Here is an 18,092-nt window from a genome sequence, read left to right as displayed (position 1 = left end):
GAGTAAACACTACAAAACCCTTTCTGCAACAGATGTTGCTTGTCCCAGCAGATTATAGCAACAAATAAACATAAGACATTGTTTCCATGTTGTTGTGCCACTCTGACGTGCTCCGTTCAAACTCTCTGGTTCGTGTGAAATTGTTTTGTAAAAGGGCAGGACAGTGTGCAGTTGAGTACACAGTATCTCAACTCACTTTCCAGAGCTCTCATGAACATGGCCAAGTGGAGAGGAGAAAGACGAAGCCTTTCACCTTCAGATTTCTGGAGTGACCAGGAATGGGACGCTGATCCGGGCCGTAGATCTTTCCGACACACTCTTAGGTCTCTAAGTCCTCTCGCTCTCTCGGATCTTGACTTTTGGGATAGGAGATCTGGTTTTAAAGCTCGGGTATGTACAAACTGAAGCTGTGGATATGAAAACAAATCTTTTTTTTTCATATTCTTTTACATAATTTAAAAAAATGTTACCCTTCCTTCAGAAATCTCCAGCATGGAGTTGTATGGGCTTACCTGGATCGGCTCTACGCTCAAAAATCAGCACCAGGTTAGTGCTTTAAAGCCATCATGAAATCAAAATGGACAATTCTTATTTTTTTATGGAATATTGCAGTATTTATTATAAATGATTTTCGGTGCACGTCAGTTTTTTATTCATGTTCCCTCATAATTTTTAATCAAAATAACTTCCCCTCCCTCATGAGTGACATCTCTTCTCTGATGATGTGTTTACTGGCGTGAGGGGGGACAAGCTGTCACTCACATGAGATCGACCAATAGCAAACCACAACCATCCAATCAATTCCTTATGGATAAAATCAAGTTCTGCCCTACATTATTTCTTGTTCAAGAAGCTGTTTATACATTATAATAATGGAAGAAAAGTCTGTTGCAATTTCTGTTTTAAAGTCTGAATCTTGAAAAAAATACTAAATCTTGAGCAGTATGTGCACTTATTATATGGCTTTCTAATTGGTCAGTTGTGACATTCCGTGGTCAGTTATTCCCCAATAATGTCCGTCATCAGTAGCAATGCTGAATAATGACTGCTCATCCAGGTATTTGAAGCTGATGCTTGTATCACACCGCAGATGCACTCTCTCCCTCGTTTCATTCAAACGCAGCTGGTGCCATGTTGTGCCTCAGTTATTCAACTGTATTTACTGTAAAATGAAACCATGGTAATAGTAGGCCTAAAGTAATATTGCTGAACTGTTAGTCTTGTTGCTAGAATAATTGTTTTGTACACTATAATAGATCAAAAGATAATAAACAGGTAAGACATTTTAAAATGTTTTCTTCTCAAATCAACATTTTATGTCTGTCCTTATTTATGTGGTGAAAAGCTGTGTAATAATTGATACGACTGTACATTATCTCTTAAAGTTGGGAAGTTCCACACATTCCTGCTGTACACTGTACATTCTTGAGTTGTTTTGGCAAGAACACACCTCCAGTACACAAGGGGGTGATAGAGTCACCTACAAATGGCTGTGATTTTAAAAACGGCATGACTTTTCTTCCCTATTGTGAAGTGAAATGGCTTCTTGAACAAAACAAAATTTATGGCAGGACTTGATTTTGTTCATCTTGAATTGATTGGATGGTTATGGTTTGCTATTGGTTGATCTCATGTGAGTGACAGGTTGTCCCGCCCTCACGCCAGTGTTGTGGCAAATTCAATGTCTGTGTCCCTTCAGTTGTGGTCTCAAAGAAAAACTCTCAGAGTTGAAGTTCCAGGTCCCAGGAGTTTAACTGTATTGACAAGCAACAAAGTGAGATGCCAGCTCCACATCTGAATGTCTCTAGCTCAGTTTTTATCATTTTTTCTTATGTGTTAAAACAGTGTAAGATCCACCCCTACAGTTCTTTTCCATGATCTCATTTACAGGTGCTCTCCTCCCTTTCTCTTCCTGGAGTCTCCCACGTACTCCCCAACATTTTCACTACAGTCACATCTCCAGTTAAACTGCAGGTGTTGCATATGCAAGAGATAATTCTCTTTGTAAGGGCCGACTGCCAACTAGTCTACATCTTTTGATTTTATCTCTCGTGGTGGAATTCTGCCAATTAATGGTCAACCCTTTCTCATAGGCAAAATAAAAGATTGTATCAAAAACAATCAACAGTCCCCAGAGGCAAGAAGCCTTCACGTGACACCCTTAATAATGATCTTATTCATTTCACATCCTCCTGTTGTCTGGTGGAAAATTACCAGTAAAATATGCTTAGTGGCCAAATTAACTTCTTAGATACATCTGACCCTTACAGTCACGTAGACCAAGAAGCCCTCAAAACACTTCTGGCTTTTATAGTAAGCAAACTAATTCTACAATTGTTTTCTATAGCATAAAAAACTCTGTCACCAGTAAATGCATCAAAAGAGAAGACATGATGCTACAAGAGGGAGTGGAATTTATTTTGATTAAAGATTATTAAGGCATGTGAATTTAAAAAATGATGTACACAAATAAATCATTTATAATAAATACTGCAATATTAAAGGGTTAGTTCAACCAAAAATGTAAAATTATGTAATTTATTATTCACTCTCATGTCGTTCCACACCTGTAAGACCTTCGTGCCAGCAAGATCATTTCCTTTTTCAATGCCCAGAAAAAAAATATTTCAAACAGTTCATGTGAATACAGTGGTTCAACCTTAAAGGGTTAGATCACCCAAAAAAGAAAATTATGTCATTAATGACTCACTGTCCATGTCCAGAAAGGTAATAAAAACATCATCAAAGTAGTCCATGTGACATCAGTGGGTCAGTTAGAATTTGTTGAAGCATCGAAAATACATTTTGGTCCAAAAATAACAAAAAGACTTTATTCAGCATTGTCTTCTCTTCTGGAATCCTTTCCATTGAATTGATTCCATTGAATCCTTTCATCTGTCGGCGTTGCTAATGCACTTTTACGTCATTGTTTTTGGCGATTAGGACATCCGCGACATGCACACTTACAAACCATTTTAAAAAATACAGCAATACCAAAATACAAACAATGTAGAATAGCTTGAATACAGCGTGCGTCTCCCTCAGACTGTAAACGAAGCTCGGGCACACCGGATAACACGTCAGCAGCGTCTTACATCAGCAGCGTCACTGCGGAGTCGTGAACCACACTCCGGAGCAGAAGGGGGCGCTAATGCACCAATAAGCTGGATGCCAACCGCCGTAAAACAGGAAAGAAGAAGAAGAAGCGGAGTCGTGAACGCGGATAGACAACAAACCCGGAAGAGAAGACAATGCTGAATAAAGTCGTAGTTTTTGTTATTTTTGGACCAAAATGTATTTTCGATGCTTCAACAAATTCTAATTGACCCACTGATGTCACATGGACTATTTTGATGATGTTTTTATTACCTTTCTGGACATGGACAGTTTACCGTACATACATTTTCAATGGAGGGACAGAAAGCTCTCGGACTAAATCTAAAATATCTTAAACTGTGTTCTGAAGATGAACGAAGGTCTTACGGGTTTGGAACGACATGAGGGTGAGTCAATGACATAATTTTCATTTTTGGGTGAACTAACCCTTTAATGTTATGAAGTAACGAGAATACTTTTTGTGCACCAAAAACAAAAAACAAAAACGTCTTTTTTCAACAATATCTAGTGAATCTTTTGTTTCGAATCAGTGGCTCAGAACTCGTATCAAACTGCCACAGTCACGTGAACTATTGAAATTTCAAAACACTTATGACTTATGAGCCTTGATTACTGAAATCACGTGACTTTTGCAGTTTGATACACACTCCAAACCACTGATTCGACACAAAAGATTCGTAAAGCTTCGAAGCTTCATGAAGCAGTGTTTTGAAATCGCCCAACACTAGATATTGTTGAATAAAGTCGCTGTTTTTTATTTATTTTTATTTTTTGGCGCACAAAAAGTATTCTCGTCGCTTCATAACATTAAGGTTGAACCACTGTAGTCACATGAACTTTTTTAAATATGTCTTTAGTAGCTTTCTGGGCATTTAAAAAAGGAAATGATCTTGCTTGCAATGGTCTCACTGAACCATCAAATTTGATCAAAAATATCTTAATTTGTGTTCCGAAGATGAACGAAGGTCTTACGGGTGTGGAACGACATGAGGGAGAGTAATTAATGACATAATTTTCAGCTTTAGGTGAACTAACCCTTTAATAAAAATAATAATAAGCGGGATAATGTACATCCAGAAGGTTGTTATCGCAAAATAAACCCCTTCAGGGTGATAAAAGACAAGATTTATTTTGCGATAACAACCAGCCAGATGCAGTACTTTTATCACATACTTAGTGTTCTCTCTGTATCAGCACTCTTGACAGCCAGAAGCTCAAGGGCTCTCTAGGCATGACGAGATCTGCATCTCGTTTGGCTCCAGAGGGAGCTCCACGATCACACTCTTCTGCTGAGGACTTTGAGCTCAGAGCTGCCCTGGAGGAAAGCAGCATGAGGAGGGCAGAGCTCGTCCAGAGGCTAAGAGAGGCCAAAGGTCACTTGGACACTCAGACAGACCTTCTGAAATCCAAAGGGTCTCAGCTTCAACAAAGCCAGAGCACCTCAAACATTCTGGAGATGAAGCACAAGGTATGGATCTTGCTTCCTCACCAACTGAAGTAGTTTGAAATCTGCTGAATTTTACAATTATGTTTTGTTTGATATTGGTTAAATTGGCTGAGGCATTTGATGAGATGAAAAAAGAAAAGAGGTATCAAAGTCTGCTGTTGTCTTCAAGGAACACTCATCTCTGCTGATTTTTCTCCCTCGCAGCAGCTGTCTGAAGCAGTGAGTGCTCTTGAACAAGACAAGGAAGCTGCAGAGCTGAGTCGCTTTGAGGAGAGCCGCCGTCGAGGCGAATTACATGACAAGTGAGTTATAGAGAGTTGGCACTATTTATGGAATCCACACATTATGTAACAAATACATAAATGGATTACTACTTAGCACTACCAAGTATTTTTATTTATGCACACAAAACTACCATTCAAAGGTTTGGGGTTGTTTTTTTTTTTTTTTTTAATGCTGTTGAAAGATGTATGGAAGTTGTTTCTGCCACTAAATAATAATAAAAAAAGATAATTGCGAGTTTTTATCTCACAATTCTGACTTCTTTTCTCAGAATTTTAAGACATAAGCTCACAATTGTGATTTATAAATCCCAGTTGTGAGGAAAAAAAACTGACTTTTTTCTCAGAATTGCAAGTTTATATCTCACAATTCTGACTTTATAACACACAATTGCGAGTTTATATCATGCAATTCTGAGGAAAAAAAGTCAGAATTGTGGGATTAAAAAGTTGCAATTACCTTTTTATTTTTTATTCAGTGGCGGAAATAAGCTTCCATACTTATGCTCACCAAAAGTGCATTTATTTAATTAAAAATACAGTAAAAACAGTAATATTGTGAAATATTATTACAATTTAAAATAACTGTTTTCTATGTTAATATATTTTAAAATGTAATTTATTTCTGTGATGCAAAGCTGAATTTTTGGGTCTTCAGTGTCACATGATCCTTCAGAAATCATTCTAATATGCTGATTTGCTGCTCAAGAAACGTTTATTATTATTATCAATGTTGAAAACGGTTGTGCTGCTTGATAATGTACTCTCTTTGTAAAATAAGAGTTCTTCAGCTTGAGTTGGACATTTTGAAGATGAGATCGAACCTGGAGAGAAGGACTCCACCCACATCACCAAACCCACTCAACAGAACTCTGCCTGCTACAAAAGATGAAACCCTCAGAGAAGTAGAGCTCCTTATATGTGATAAAAACCCCTAAGACTTCACAGAATCACAATAAGTGATTGCAAAAGTACATGAGAAAATTCCATCTTTGATACTTTGAATCAACTAAGAAGGTTTTGTATGCTGCTTCTTCCTTCAGGGACAGAAGCAGGTTGAGAAGGAGATAAAGAAGCTCAGAGAAGCTCTCAGAAAGGCAGAGGAGAGAACAGACGACCTGGAATATGAGAAAGACAGTGCGCTGAGACAGCTCCACTCCTCTGAAGAGGTTAAACATTGATTCGAAATATAAAGGGATAGTTCATACAAAAATGAAAACTCTGTCATCACTTACTCATCCTCAGGATGTTCCAAACCTGTATACATTTCTCTCTTCTTCTGAACACAATAGAAGTTTTTTTGTGTGTACAATGGAAGTCAGTGGGGTCTGAAATAAGGCTATTATTGTTAACTAAAACTATTTCTGTCATGACAACTCTTGGAGTGATTGGCATGGTAATAGATATAACAATGTTGATATGTTTGGTCTTGGCGAATAGATGTGCTACGCTGCTGCTGCTATTGCTGATTCTGGTGATTATTGTTGCTGCTGTTGATTATTGCTGCTGCAGAGATAGTACACGACTTGCTGCAGCCAATACATACACAACATGCTGCTGTAGCAAGTAAGCTGCTTTACAATTTAGCATTCATGAATTACCCGTAGCAGATCTATACAGGTGGAGCTGGGGAAGGAGGAGGGTTTCTGAAAGCACTAAGAACTGCTACAGTAAATGCTGACCAAGTTTTGTTAATGAAATAAAACTAAAATGAATACAATATAAATATAAGATGAAAAACTTAAAACTAAATGAAAATGAGAAATGCTGCCTTGGCAAATGACTGAATTAAGTTTAAATTAAAGCACTAAAAATTACTAACTGGAAATAAATAAAAACTAAAATGGAAACAAAAATAAATGAAACCCTTAATAGTAATATAAATAAACTAATAAATGTAACAAAATTACTAAAATTAAAATGAAATCTGGAAATTTAAAAATAAAATAGTATATAAATAATACTAAAATAACTCCAAAACAACTCTTTTATGACAAAAACTTCTTCAAAAATGTTATTTTGTGTTCAACAGAAGAACAAAAGTCACACAGGTTTGGAACAAAATGAAAGTGAGTAACTGATGACAGAATTTTCATTTTTGGTGAACTGTTCCTTTAAAATTTGCTCATTGTGATTAAAGTTACCATAAATGCACAAAAATTATACCAAGATTAGATCTAAAAAGTATGTAAATGTTTACCCAGGGTAAGCAAGAGGCAATAAAGCAAGCAGAAGAGTTGGAACAAAGACTGAGCAGCTCCGTCCGGACCCAGGCAGAGCTAGAGGACCAGCTGAATGAGTCCCGCGGCCGCCTGGGGCAAATGGAGCTGGTACAAGCGAAAAAAGCTGTGCTACACTCTCTAAAGTTTCATTATGACACAACACCACTGCCAGAATAACTATTATCACTCTTCCTCAGGAAAAAGACCTGTTTTCCACTAAGACACGGAGACTAGAAGACAATCTGAATGACTTAAAGGTCAAACTATCTGGAGCTTTAATGGATAAAGACCGTCTTGTCCAGGTCTGACATTTCATTTCATATTAATTTACATTGGACATTAAGTGGCGACCCAACACAATATCTTTTTTTTTATCATACATAACATTTATCATAAGCATTTAGCATTGATTCCCTCTGCTGTCCTTGACCATTTCTGGGTCATAACCCACCAGTTGAGTTAGTTAGTTAGTCAAACGATGACCCTTCTGTGTATGATTGTCTGTAAAGGAGAAAGCAGAGCTTCATCAGAGGATTCAGACTCTGGATCTGCAGTTGCAGAGGGAACAGAGGAGCAAACAGGGCTTCAATGAGCAGGTGTGTGAGCTCCATTCTGAGATTTCTCAAACTAAGAGCCAGGCCAGCAAACAGAAGATGGAAACCATGTTCATGAAGGAGGAGCTGCTTTCCATTAAAGAGGTCAGAGGTCACTCTGTTTCCAAACTGTGAACATCAAAGAATCCTTAGATTAACCTTCATTAAAATACTTTTAGCTAGTATGTTATGAATTGTTCTGAACAGCCTCTTTTTGAATGCTCTGTTCTTTCAGTTAAACGAAAAGCTGTCGTCTGATCTGACCAAGGCTAAAGAGAGGCTACAGGTGACCCTTAACCAGCTACACGAGCTGGAGGCACAGAAAATGATCCAAACTAATCAGATTGCAGCACTGGAGACTGAGCGCTTGCAGCTGATTGGAGAGAAAGAGGAACTGAAGAAAACGTTTGATGATGGACTTCACGAGAAGATTAGAGAGCTGGGGGAGAAATGCTGCCAACACAGGTATGATAGCAGTGTTCATTATTAACTTCAGTGTTGCTTGAAAATGAATTAATTTTTGTGTGTGTTATGTCTCTAATCGCGGTTATTCATTTCATATATCAAGGGAACCGCAGGGCAATTTTGAGCAAGAAAATCAGACTCTGCAAATAAAATGTCAAGACCTGGAAAAAAAAGTCCAAATCTTGGAGGCGGAGTATAAGCAAAAAGAGGAGGAGCATCAGCATATGAGGGCGGCGTTTGAGAAGGAGAAGGAGGAGTTAAGGAAAGTGGCCGCTCACTGGAACGAGAGGTGGCTGGATGTGGCGATGACATTATGCTCGACACAGGCAGAACTTGATGAGCTCAAGAGTCAACAGAATGACAAAGTAACTTTTATTTTCATTTTTGGTCCCCTTTTATTAGTGTTACTGTGGTGTGTTAGTATATTTATATGTTGTCTTACAGCGAGAAGCTGATGTTTTGCCACTAGATGACTGCAGGCAACAGATAAAGCCTGAGAGGGACAGAGGCCATGTGCAGCAGAGACTCATGGGTAGCTCTGTATGTCCTTTGTTCTTCTATTCACCCATCCTGATGTCATAGTCAAAATTTCCCATATGATCTTTAAAGGTTTTAAATACAACCCGAATTCCAGAAATGTTGGGACGTTTTTTTAAATTTGAATAAAATGAAAACTAAAAGACTTTCAAATCACATGAGCCAATATTTTATTCACAATAGAACATTTTGAGAAATTTTACAATTTTATGCACAAAATGAGCTCATTTCAAATGTGATGCCTTTCTACAGGTCTCAAACTCTTCTACGACGAAGCCATGCTGTTGTAATTGCTGCAGTATGTGGTTTTGCATTGTCCTGCTGAAATACACAAGGCCTTCCCTGAAATAGACGTCATCTGGAGGGGAGCATATGTTGCTCTAAAACCTTTATATACCTTTCAGCATTGATAGTGCCTTCCAAAACATGCAAGTTGCCCATACCGTATACACTTATGCACCCCCATACCATCAGAGATGCTGGCTTTTGAACTGAACGCAGATGACATGCCGAAAGGTCTTTCTCCTCTTTAGCCCGGACGACACGGCGTCTATGATTTCTAACAAGAATGTCAAATTTGGACTTCTCTGACCATACAACACTTTTTCACTTTGAAAGAGTCTATTTTAAATGAGCCTTGGCCCAAAGGACACGACGGTGCTTCTGGACCATGTTCACATATGGCTTTCTTTTTGCTTGATAGAGCTTTAGTTGGCATCTGCAGATGGAACGGCGGATTGTGTTTACCGACAGTGGTTTCTGGAAGTATTCCTGGGCCCATTTAGAATTGTCATTGACACAATCATGCCAATGAGTGATGCAGTGTCGTCTGAGGGCCTGAAGACCACGGGCATCCAATAAAGGTCTTCGGCCTTGTTCCTTATGCACAGAGATTTCTCCAGTTTCTCTGAATCTTTTGATGATGTTTTGTGCTGTAGATGATGAGATTTGCAAAGCCTTTGCAATTTGACATTGAAGAACATTGTTTTCCACAATCTTTTTAGCACTCTTTCACAGATTGGAGATTTGAAACTCTTTTTTATGTTATTTTATACAAATTTTTAAACAGGTCCCAACATTTTTGGAATTGGGGTTGTATATAATGTATTTAAAGAGCTATTCAGTGACAACGTTAATTTGTAAGCCAAATAATGTGAGTTTTTTTTTTTTTTTCACGTCATGTCTTCCTAAGGTGTCTCTTGAAGACATGGATGGAGAGTTAGTGCAGGTGAAGGCGGAGCTGCTGAAGGTGAAGGACATGCTGAAGATCCGAGACACTGAGCTGGAGGAGCAGCTACAGGAGCTGCAGTCTTCTCGCACTCAGGTGGGGCCGGCATACCTGACGGAAATCTGTGTAATCTTGGTGGGTTTGATGCAAGGATGGCGATATGATTTTTCATATTGTGCAGGTATCACAACAGAGTGGTAAAGTCCAGAGGATGGAGCAGCAGCTGATAGAGAAAGATCAAGAAATTAAAGAGAAGTATGTATTTTACTAATAATTCCATTCCCGTAGAGATAAAATAAACACACACACATACATACTCTGTGTGTGTCTCTGTGTGTGGGTAAGTGAGTGTGTGTTTGAGAGGGTGTGTCGGTTTTGTACTCTGGTGTAGCCTCTTCCTTGATGTTAGTTTGTTACTGTTTTGTGGCTGAATTATTGATTTTATTTCACACAAAATATTGCCCTGCGTTATAGACGTGCTAGTTCATGTATATATATATATATGTCAGTCCAAAAGTTTGGAACCACTAAGATTTTTAATGTTTTTAAAAGAAGTTTCGTCTGCTCACCAAGGCTACATTTATTTAATTAAAAATACAGTAAAAAAAATAATAATAATAAAAAAAAATTATATATATATATATATATATATATATATATATATATATATATATATATATATATATATATATATATATATATATGGAAATATGGTATTTTTAAAAAGTATACAGGGAAATCTGTATAATATATTATCTAAATATATTACATTCATACAGCTATGTTGACTGGCAAAATATGAATGATTATGGCATATGAAAATGAATAATGCATGTGACTGTTTGAGGATTCAGACAAGTTCATCAGGACAAAGGACACCATTTATTTCCAGTTGGGGGTTTAACGGTCATGTAATGTGACCATGCAGTGCTATCAAAAACAAGTCAAACTGGAAGCAGCCGCTTATTGTTCCTTTAATGTTTCATGTCATCAACTCTTTTTCATGCTACCACAGGGATCAAGATCTGAAGAACCTGGAGATACAGAGGATAACAGAGAAAGCAGAGGCTCAGATCAAGATATCCGCCCTGGAGCAGGAGGTACAATGACAACCATGACGTTAAAAGTTTCTCACAGCAGAACAGATTAATCTAATGAGGTTTCAATATGCCACATCTTTGTGCCTCTTATCTCGGGCAGATTTTTGATCATAAAGAGCAGCAGTCGAGAGAGGAAGTGGTCAGTGAATGCAGTCCTGAGGACTTAGAGTCACTGAAGGCACTGCTAGAAGGTATCTCCTTATGCTACAATTGAGTAAAGCCTAAACATTTGTCACAATTACATTAACACAAAATCTCCTAGCAAGCTCGATTTCACAAATTGTTGTGTTCCGAAATGTCACAATTCAAAACACAACACCAGCAGGCATAGTTTTTGCACAGGAAGGGGCTCTGTAGGGCATTAGCATTAGCACATCTGCTATAAAGGCGGTACACCAGTTTTAAATTTCAAATAAGTTGAAACTGTTGATCTGTTTTTGGCTAGCTACCTGAATACTAAATCATACTGTTTAAAACAGGGGTTTTCGACCTACTTTAGTGCAAAGTTTAGTCTCAACCATACGAACAAGCTAATCTATGGATGCATCCAAAATCGCACACTACCCTACTTTATAGTAGGTGGAAAACAGTATGTGACAAAATGTCCGAATTCATAGTACTCATAAAAGTGCAGGCAAAAAGTACCCGGATATCCTACAACTCTAAAGTGCATAAAGTGCACATGAGATGGACATTTTACTATCCCATGAGGCCACGGGAGAGGATTTTTTTTTTTTTATAACCCTTAAATGCATACCTCGGGTCTTTAGTGACCCGGGTCGTCATTCACTATCCTCCTCCTTGTTCATTTTTTAAAGTTAGACATCAACCTTCTTAGTATTCCTCAATCAATTCATTATAAATAATATAACAAGAAAAAAAATCATAAAATCATAAAAGAGTGCCTATTTTTGTATTCATTTTTTGTAAAAATTGTATAGGGTTGCTAACGACCCGAGGTGTGTATGAGTGTACATATATTTTTTCTGCACAACAATAATTGAATCTTAGATGACGGAATAAGTGCAAATCACCTTTATTCCACAAGGTGGCAATGTCTGAAACACAATGCTGAATTGACGACTCCTTCAGACAGAAAACGAAATAATAAGAAAAACATGAAATGGCTCAGCGATTTACTGCAGAGCAAGTACTGAACACAATCAAATATGACTGTAACTGTTACTGGATGAAGCTGTTAGCGCTCGAAATGTTGATTTTGAAAATGTTGAAAATTATATAGTTTTGAGAATACGTTTGAGATTCGCGAATGGGCTCATATTCGTGACCTCAAACATAAAACGAGTCCATTATTTGCTGAATTTACTGGGAAATGAGCTCCGACGAGGACAGCGATGATGGCATAAAATATCTGCTCAAACTGAGCCCTTTCCAGCTCCAAAAGGTAACAAAATAAGCTTATTTTATTCTTCTGTAATTGTTACTCTAATATCAGAGGAGTTTTATATTATCGAGACAGGTAGAGATCCTTCCATTTTAGATATAGATCCGGGTCAATAAAGACCCAAATATGTAAGAATGATTGGCGAAACAGTCATGCATTTAAGGGTTAATATATATATGGGCTTTTTGTGCCTTTATTCAGAGAGAACAGTAAAGAGCAGACAGGAAAGAATGAGGCGGTATCGCCAAAAAGGACCTCAAGATGGGAATCAAACTCCGGTCGCCGTGAACGCATTTTTTCGCTATATGTCGGCACACTAAACACTAGGCTATCTGCACCGACCATGGGAGTGGATTTGAGAATGGCAGTGAACTGATGCTGGAAGGTCATAATGAAAGCATGGCGAATGTAGTACTTACGGATTACATTCATACTACACACACTCATACTATATAGAACATACTTTTTTAGCGGTCGTGAAGTAATTACGTATTCAAAATAATTACCTACTCGAGTCGAGAGTAAACGATTTCGGATGCAGCCAAGGTTACAGGCAGGTGAGTTTGATAAACTTTGGAGCTAACTCTGTATTTTGAGGGCCAGAGTTTAAAAGTGCAGCCATTTGCAAGTGACTCTATCGCCCCCTTGTGTACTGGAGGTGTGTTCCCGCCAAAACAACTCAAGAATGCACATTTTCTCCAGCAGGAATTTGTTACCTCATGAATTCATGTACTTGGCCTAAAACTTAGCTTGTTTTTATGTTGGGCCCCAGAAAGCAAGAAGCGAGCTGAAAGGCTTGAGCAGGAGAGAGACCAAGCCTTACAACAACTGTACGATCTTAGTCTTCCCCATCAGGTATTGACTGCCGTCTGTTTGCACATGTGTGTTAGTGTGTTTATTCATTGATACTTCGCTTCTTTAAAGCACATTTCTTTCCATATAGGGAAAAGCAGAGAAAGAATCTCCACCAGAGAACAAAAAACAGAAACCTGCTGGTTCAGATGTTGTAGATCCTAACCAACAGAGGAGGCTGGTCACTGAGCAGGTGCTACATATAGTAATACTACTAAACACTTCATCATACTACTTCCTGTCTGTGCTTATTTACATCTCCTTTCTGTGCTCTAGCTGAAAAGTCTGTTCAGAGAGAGAGAGAAGCATGGAGAAAGGTCAGTAGTGAACAATGAACACTCTGTCAGTTGTCGATCAGTTTGATTCATTATCTTCCCCCCAAGGAGGGTTTATTTCCACTCCTTCCTATATAAAAATCAGACAGTGGGGAAATTCCAGACTCAGAGGCCCCAGCACTCTCCCTTCCCCCTTCTCTTGTTCCCAACTGAAAATCTGTGGAAAAATCAGTAAGTGAGCCGTTTAAATGGACGGACAGACACACTGAATGGGCACATTATTGAACAAGATCAGTCAAGGTGTGTCTCACTGCTTTTATTGATCATTCCTTAGATCAAATAGAAGCAAATCCATAAACCACAAGTTTTTAAAAATCAAAAAGTAAGGTTTTAAAGAGTTTGACTGAAGTTTGTTTTGTTTTGTTAGTCAAAGTTCTAAACAGACAGCATATAAATGCTACCAACTTTTACTCAATATATCTGCGTGAATCCTGGTTCAGGAAAAGGAGTGGGGGTGGGAATGCTGGAATTTTCCAAGTGTCATAATTCACGTTTGACAGGAGAGGAAATTAAACTCGCATGGAGAGGAGGCAATAAATCAAATTTTATTGACATTTGACATAAAATGTTTACATATGTCATATGTGTACTACTAAGGTCTCCAGTGTTCCCAAGAAGACCTGGTTTGGTCGATAGCGGGGTCCAAAATGCTACAAGTATTAAGGTAAGCACATTGTTTCTTGGCCATAGATCATGATGCCTTTTAATACTGAAATGAATAACATCTGTGTGACACATTTAGAACGGGAATGCTGTTGACACATTAAACCATCAGGAAAAACAAACACAGGAACTGCAGCAAGATCTCCAGCAGGGGGCAGCAAAGGGGTCTTCATCCCAGATCTCAGTCTCTCAGGGGGGATCAAAGAAGTCTGAGAGAGGGGAGGAGCAGAAACAGCCAACCAACCAGAAGCACCACAACAAGACAGCCCAGGTATGTTATGATAAAGATTATGCTTGAGAATCTACTTTAAAAAATCTGCCTTGCCATTCATATTTCAATAACATACTTAAAGGATTAGTTCACTTTAAAATGAAAATTACCCTCAAGCCATTCTAGGTGTATATGAATTGCTTCTTTCAGATGAACACAATCAGAGTTATATTAATAAATATCCTGACGCATCCAAGCTTTATAATGGCAGTCAATGGTATCAACGAGTATAAAGCTAATGAAAGTGCATCCAACCATCATAAACGTACTCCACGCGGCTCTGGGCATTTGTGTAAGAAAAATATCCATATTTAACAAGTTATAAAGTAAAATATCTAGCTATAACTTGTTAAATATGGATATTTTTCTTACACAAATGCATCGCTTTGCTTCAGAAGGACTTTATTAACCTCCCAGAGCCGTGTGGAGTACGTTTATGATGGATGGATGCACTTTCTTCAGCTTCATACTCGTTGGTCCCATTCACTGCTATTATAAAGCTTGGACGCATCAGGATATTTATTAATATAACTCCGATTGTGTTCATCAGAAAGAAGAAAGTCATATACACCTAGGATGGCTTGAGGGTGAGTAAAGCTTGGGGTAATTTTCATTTTAAAGTGAACTAGTCCTTTAAAGGAATTATAGTTCTGTTCTAATTCTAGTATTGTTGAAGACTAATCATCTGACAAGAAGCTGTGATATTTTCAAGAGGGACGTTTTACCAACAAAACAACTCCATGTACAAGCACATGAGGCCATAGACTCTTACTGGACTATCCTGATCTAACATTTTGTCTTAATCAAGAGCATGCTGGGATGGAGGGGCACATAAGCAGCTTTTAAGGTTGCAGGAGGGCGTCTGCAGAGGATGTGGTCAGAAGGGATAAAACGCAACAGAAACCCTGTACTGAATGGGATTTCTAATGTTGTACAGTTGTTTTATCCTTGAAGTACTTAGAAAAGAACTATAATGGGATAAACAGCTTTTGTGCTGTGGTGTGATATTATTAAAATCAGTGAGAATACATGATGAATTAAAAAAAAAAACATTAAAATGTCCTACACTTACTTTTCCCAGCAGATGTCAGCAGTGAGAGATAAAAAAAAGGAAAATCTAAAAGAGAGAAATGAAAAACTAGTTGAAGGTGACAAATGTGACTAGTCCAATCATATATACAGAAATTGGGGCCAAGTTTCGAAATGCTACATTTAAATGTTATCCATTTATCAATCATTTAATGTGGTGTAATTGTGTTCCTTTCTGTCTTGCTGGTCCAGCTAAAGTAATATCTCCTCAACCAAACTTACAACAGGACAAATTTCCCCTGGGCTGCAAGGATGGAACATTCCTTGCAAGGCAGGTTGAGGTTTGTAATTCAGATTCGGAAGATACAGAAGGATCCATTTGAGGAGAAGGAAAGGGGAGCCATTGCAAAGATTCATACTGTACTGACAACTTTGCTAAATGCACCTTAATTTCCATACAGAATAGTTAAGCTATTAAAAATTAAACTAATATTCATAAGCATGTTGTTGTTGTTTAGTAGTGCTTGAACCAACTGTGAAGTAAATTTAAAATTTGACACAAAACACCAACATGATGTCAAATGAAACTGAAAACTATATCCATTTTTGCAATTATCATTCTTTCCATAAATACTAATTTTTATTGTCTTGAATGCCAGTTTCATCTGAATACCAGTTGCAGTTTGTTTTCTAAAGACAATGTTCAGACATATTTGATTTCACTGATACATACATTTGCACTGAATCTACACAACAGTAGCATAATAAAAATATATAGTTCTAAATATGATTTTAAAGAGATTTATTTATAAAACAAACAAAAAAAAGTCTTTCAACATAGGGTAAAGGTCATTAATATCTGTCCATGGTTGGGTCAGACTTGAGGTCATGTCAGCTTTTCATTTTGCATTTGAATATAACACTTCACTCATGCTACACAGTGAATATGTCTCTTCATTGGCCTCCGAACCAATAAGAACAATGACACGATGTAGGTGCATCTCTGGCAAAAGAAAAAGGTAAAATATATAAAAAGAAATAGGCATTATAAAGAACCAATCAAAAGACCATTATGGTAGAGATCAGTACATGATCAAATGTATATATTAAAATGATTTAAAAAAGGCCATTTCAACATTCTCTACACTTAAATATCAAAACCAGTGTTAATATGTAGTCAACGTGACGTGCCATGAGGTTTCATTTGTCTTATCTATAGGGATAAATGCTATAGGAGTAAATGACCTCATGGCCGTGAACTCTCCCATTGCTGAGGTTTGAGCAGATCTGAAATAAAAGGGCTCGGACTGTCGTCTGAAGGATTGAAGCGGAAGGGGGGATTAAACTACAATGTCATTAAAATAGGCTGATCTCCTGTGGATCTTGGATCCTGTAAGACAAGCGTTTAATCCTGAACATTAAAAGCAAACATTTAGGCTTAGTTTATGATGGATAAATCCCCTAGCTTTTACATAACAGTCATGTAAGCTGGACTTGCGGTATGCATATGGGCAGACATGCTGTCATATCATGACAAACATATTCATTTATCTGATACGAGGGATTTGTGGTGCAATATGCTTTCCTGCACTCCCAGGACATAAAGCAACTATTTTGCTTTGTATTTGGACAATATGGCACCTTATGACATTTTAAGCTTTTTGTAATTTTTTTTTTGTTAATGCAGAATTTAAAACAGGAAGAGGGAAGTTTTGTGAGGAGATTAAGTATGAACGTAAATTATTTGCTGTATGAAGTCCTTCCACATTTTTTAAGAATGGGAAAAGGGAATTTTCCTTTCTGCATCCATGTTGTCTGACATCTTCATGTCATCTCCAGTCACATTAAATTCATGTCGTCTCTGTTCATTACGCATTCATGCCACTTCACCTTGCATTTTTAGCCCCACCCAAACACTAATATGAAACTCTGCCTATAAATGGCTTTGTCCCAAATGTCACCCTCATCTCTCCACCAAGAACACACTTTGTTGATGTAATTCTGCTAAGACTGCCAGGTAGAAGTCTGCTGTGAAGTCCCCACCAGTATGGTCTTGGCAAAAGGGCACATTGATGGTATAATAGCATACTTCTGGATTTGGTATGGAAAATGTCTGTGAGTCTGGGCCAGTGTTGCCAATTGCTTTCAGTTGAAAGTAGCTAAATCTGGACGCTAAATGTCGCTAGATGACGCCATACTGGCGAGTCCACTGATCTATATTAACATAAAAATAGGTCAGTGGGTGAGTCACAGAATCTAGATAAGGTTTGTCCAAGAAGTTGCTAGATTTGTCACTAGGCTTTTGAAAAAAGTCTCAAAAGGGGCGGGTAAGTCACTAAATCTAGCGACAAAATCGCTAAATTGGTAGCAATGGTCTGGGCAGGGATAACCAACCCAACTCCTGGAAGGCTACCTTCCTGCAGACTTCAGTTCCAACACATCTGCCTGTTATCAAGTAATCCTGAACACCTTGATTAGTTGCTCAGGGTTAGAGCTAAACTCCAGGAGCAGGGTTGGCTACCCCTGTTGAAGGCTACTCTGTTTTTA

The 18,092-nt window shown here is 38.0% G+C and overlaps 1 protein-coding gene across 1 annotated transcript; it reads left to right on the top strand.

Moving 5' to 3' along the window:
• The first annotated feature begins 216 nt into the window (after positions 1–216).
• Positions 217–16,215, top strand: LOC137014790 (early endosome antigen 1). Its single transcript, XM_067379312.1, has 22 exons — positions 217–390; positions 482–546; positions 4,312–4,585; positions 4,769–4,866; positions 5,627–5,750; positions 5,889–6,014; positions 7,050–7,175; positions 7,265–7,369; positions 7,577–7,765; positions 7,896–8,125; positions 8,229–8,490; positions 8,570–8,665; positions 9,855–9,986; positions 10,072–10,145; positions 10,906–10,990; positions 11,091–11,181; positions 13,168–13,250; positions 13,339–13,440; positions 13,524–13,564; positions 14,180–14,246; positions 14,325–14,516; positions 15,798–16,215. The coding sequence occupies exons 1-22, from the start codon at positions 217–219 to the stop codon at positions 15,804–15,806; spliced, it is 2,745 nt and encodes a 914-aa protein (XP_067235413.1). The 3' UTR covers positions 15,807–16,215.
• The last annotated feature ends 1,877 nt before the right edge of the window (positions 16,216–18,092 follow it).

The sequence above is a fragment of the Chanodichthys erythropterus genome, chromosome 24, assembly GCF_024489055.1.
Source record: "Chanodichthys erythropterus isolate Z2021 chromosome 24, ASM2448905v1, whole genome shotgun sequence".
NCBI lineage: Eukaryota > Metazoa > Chordata > Actinopteri > Cypriniformes > Xenocyprididae > Chanodichthys > Chanodichthys erythropterus.
Note: the sequence above shows the minus strand (reverse complement) of the source record. Positions and strands in the feature narration are given on the sequence as shown.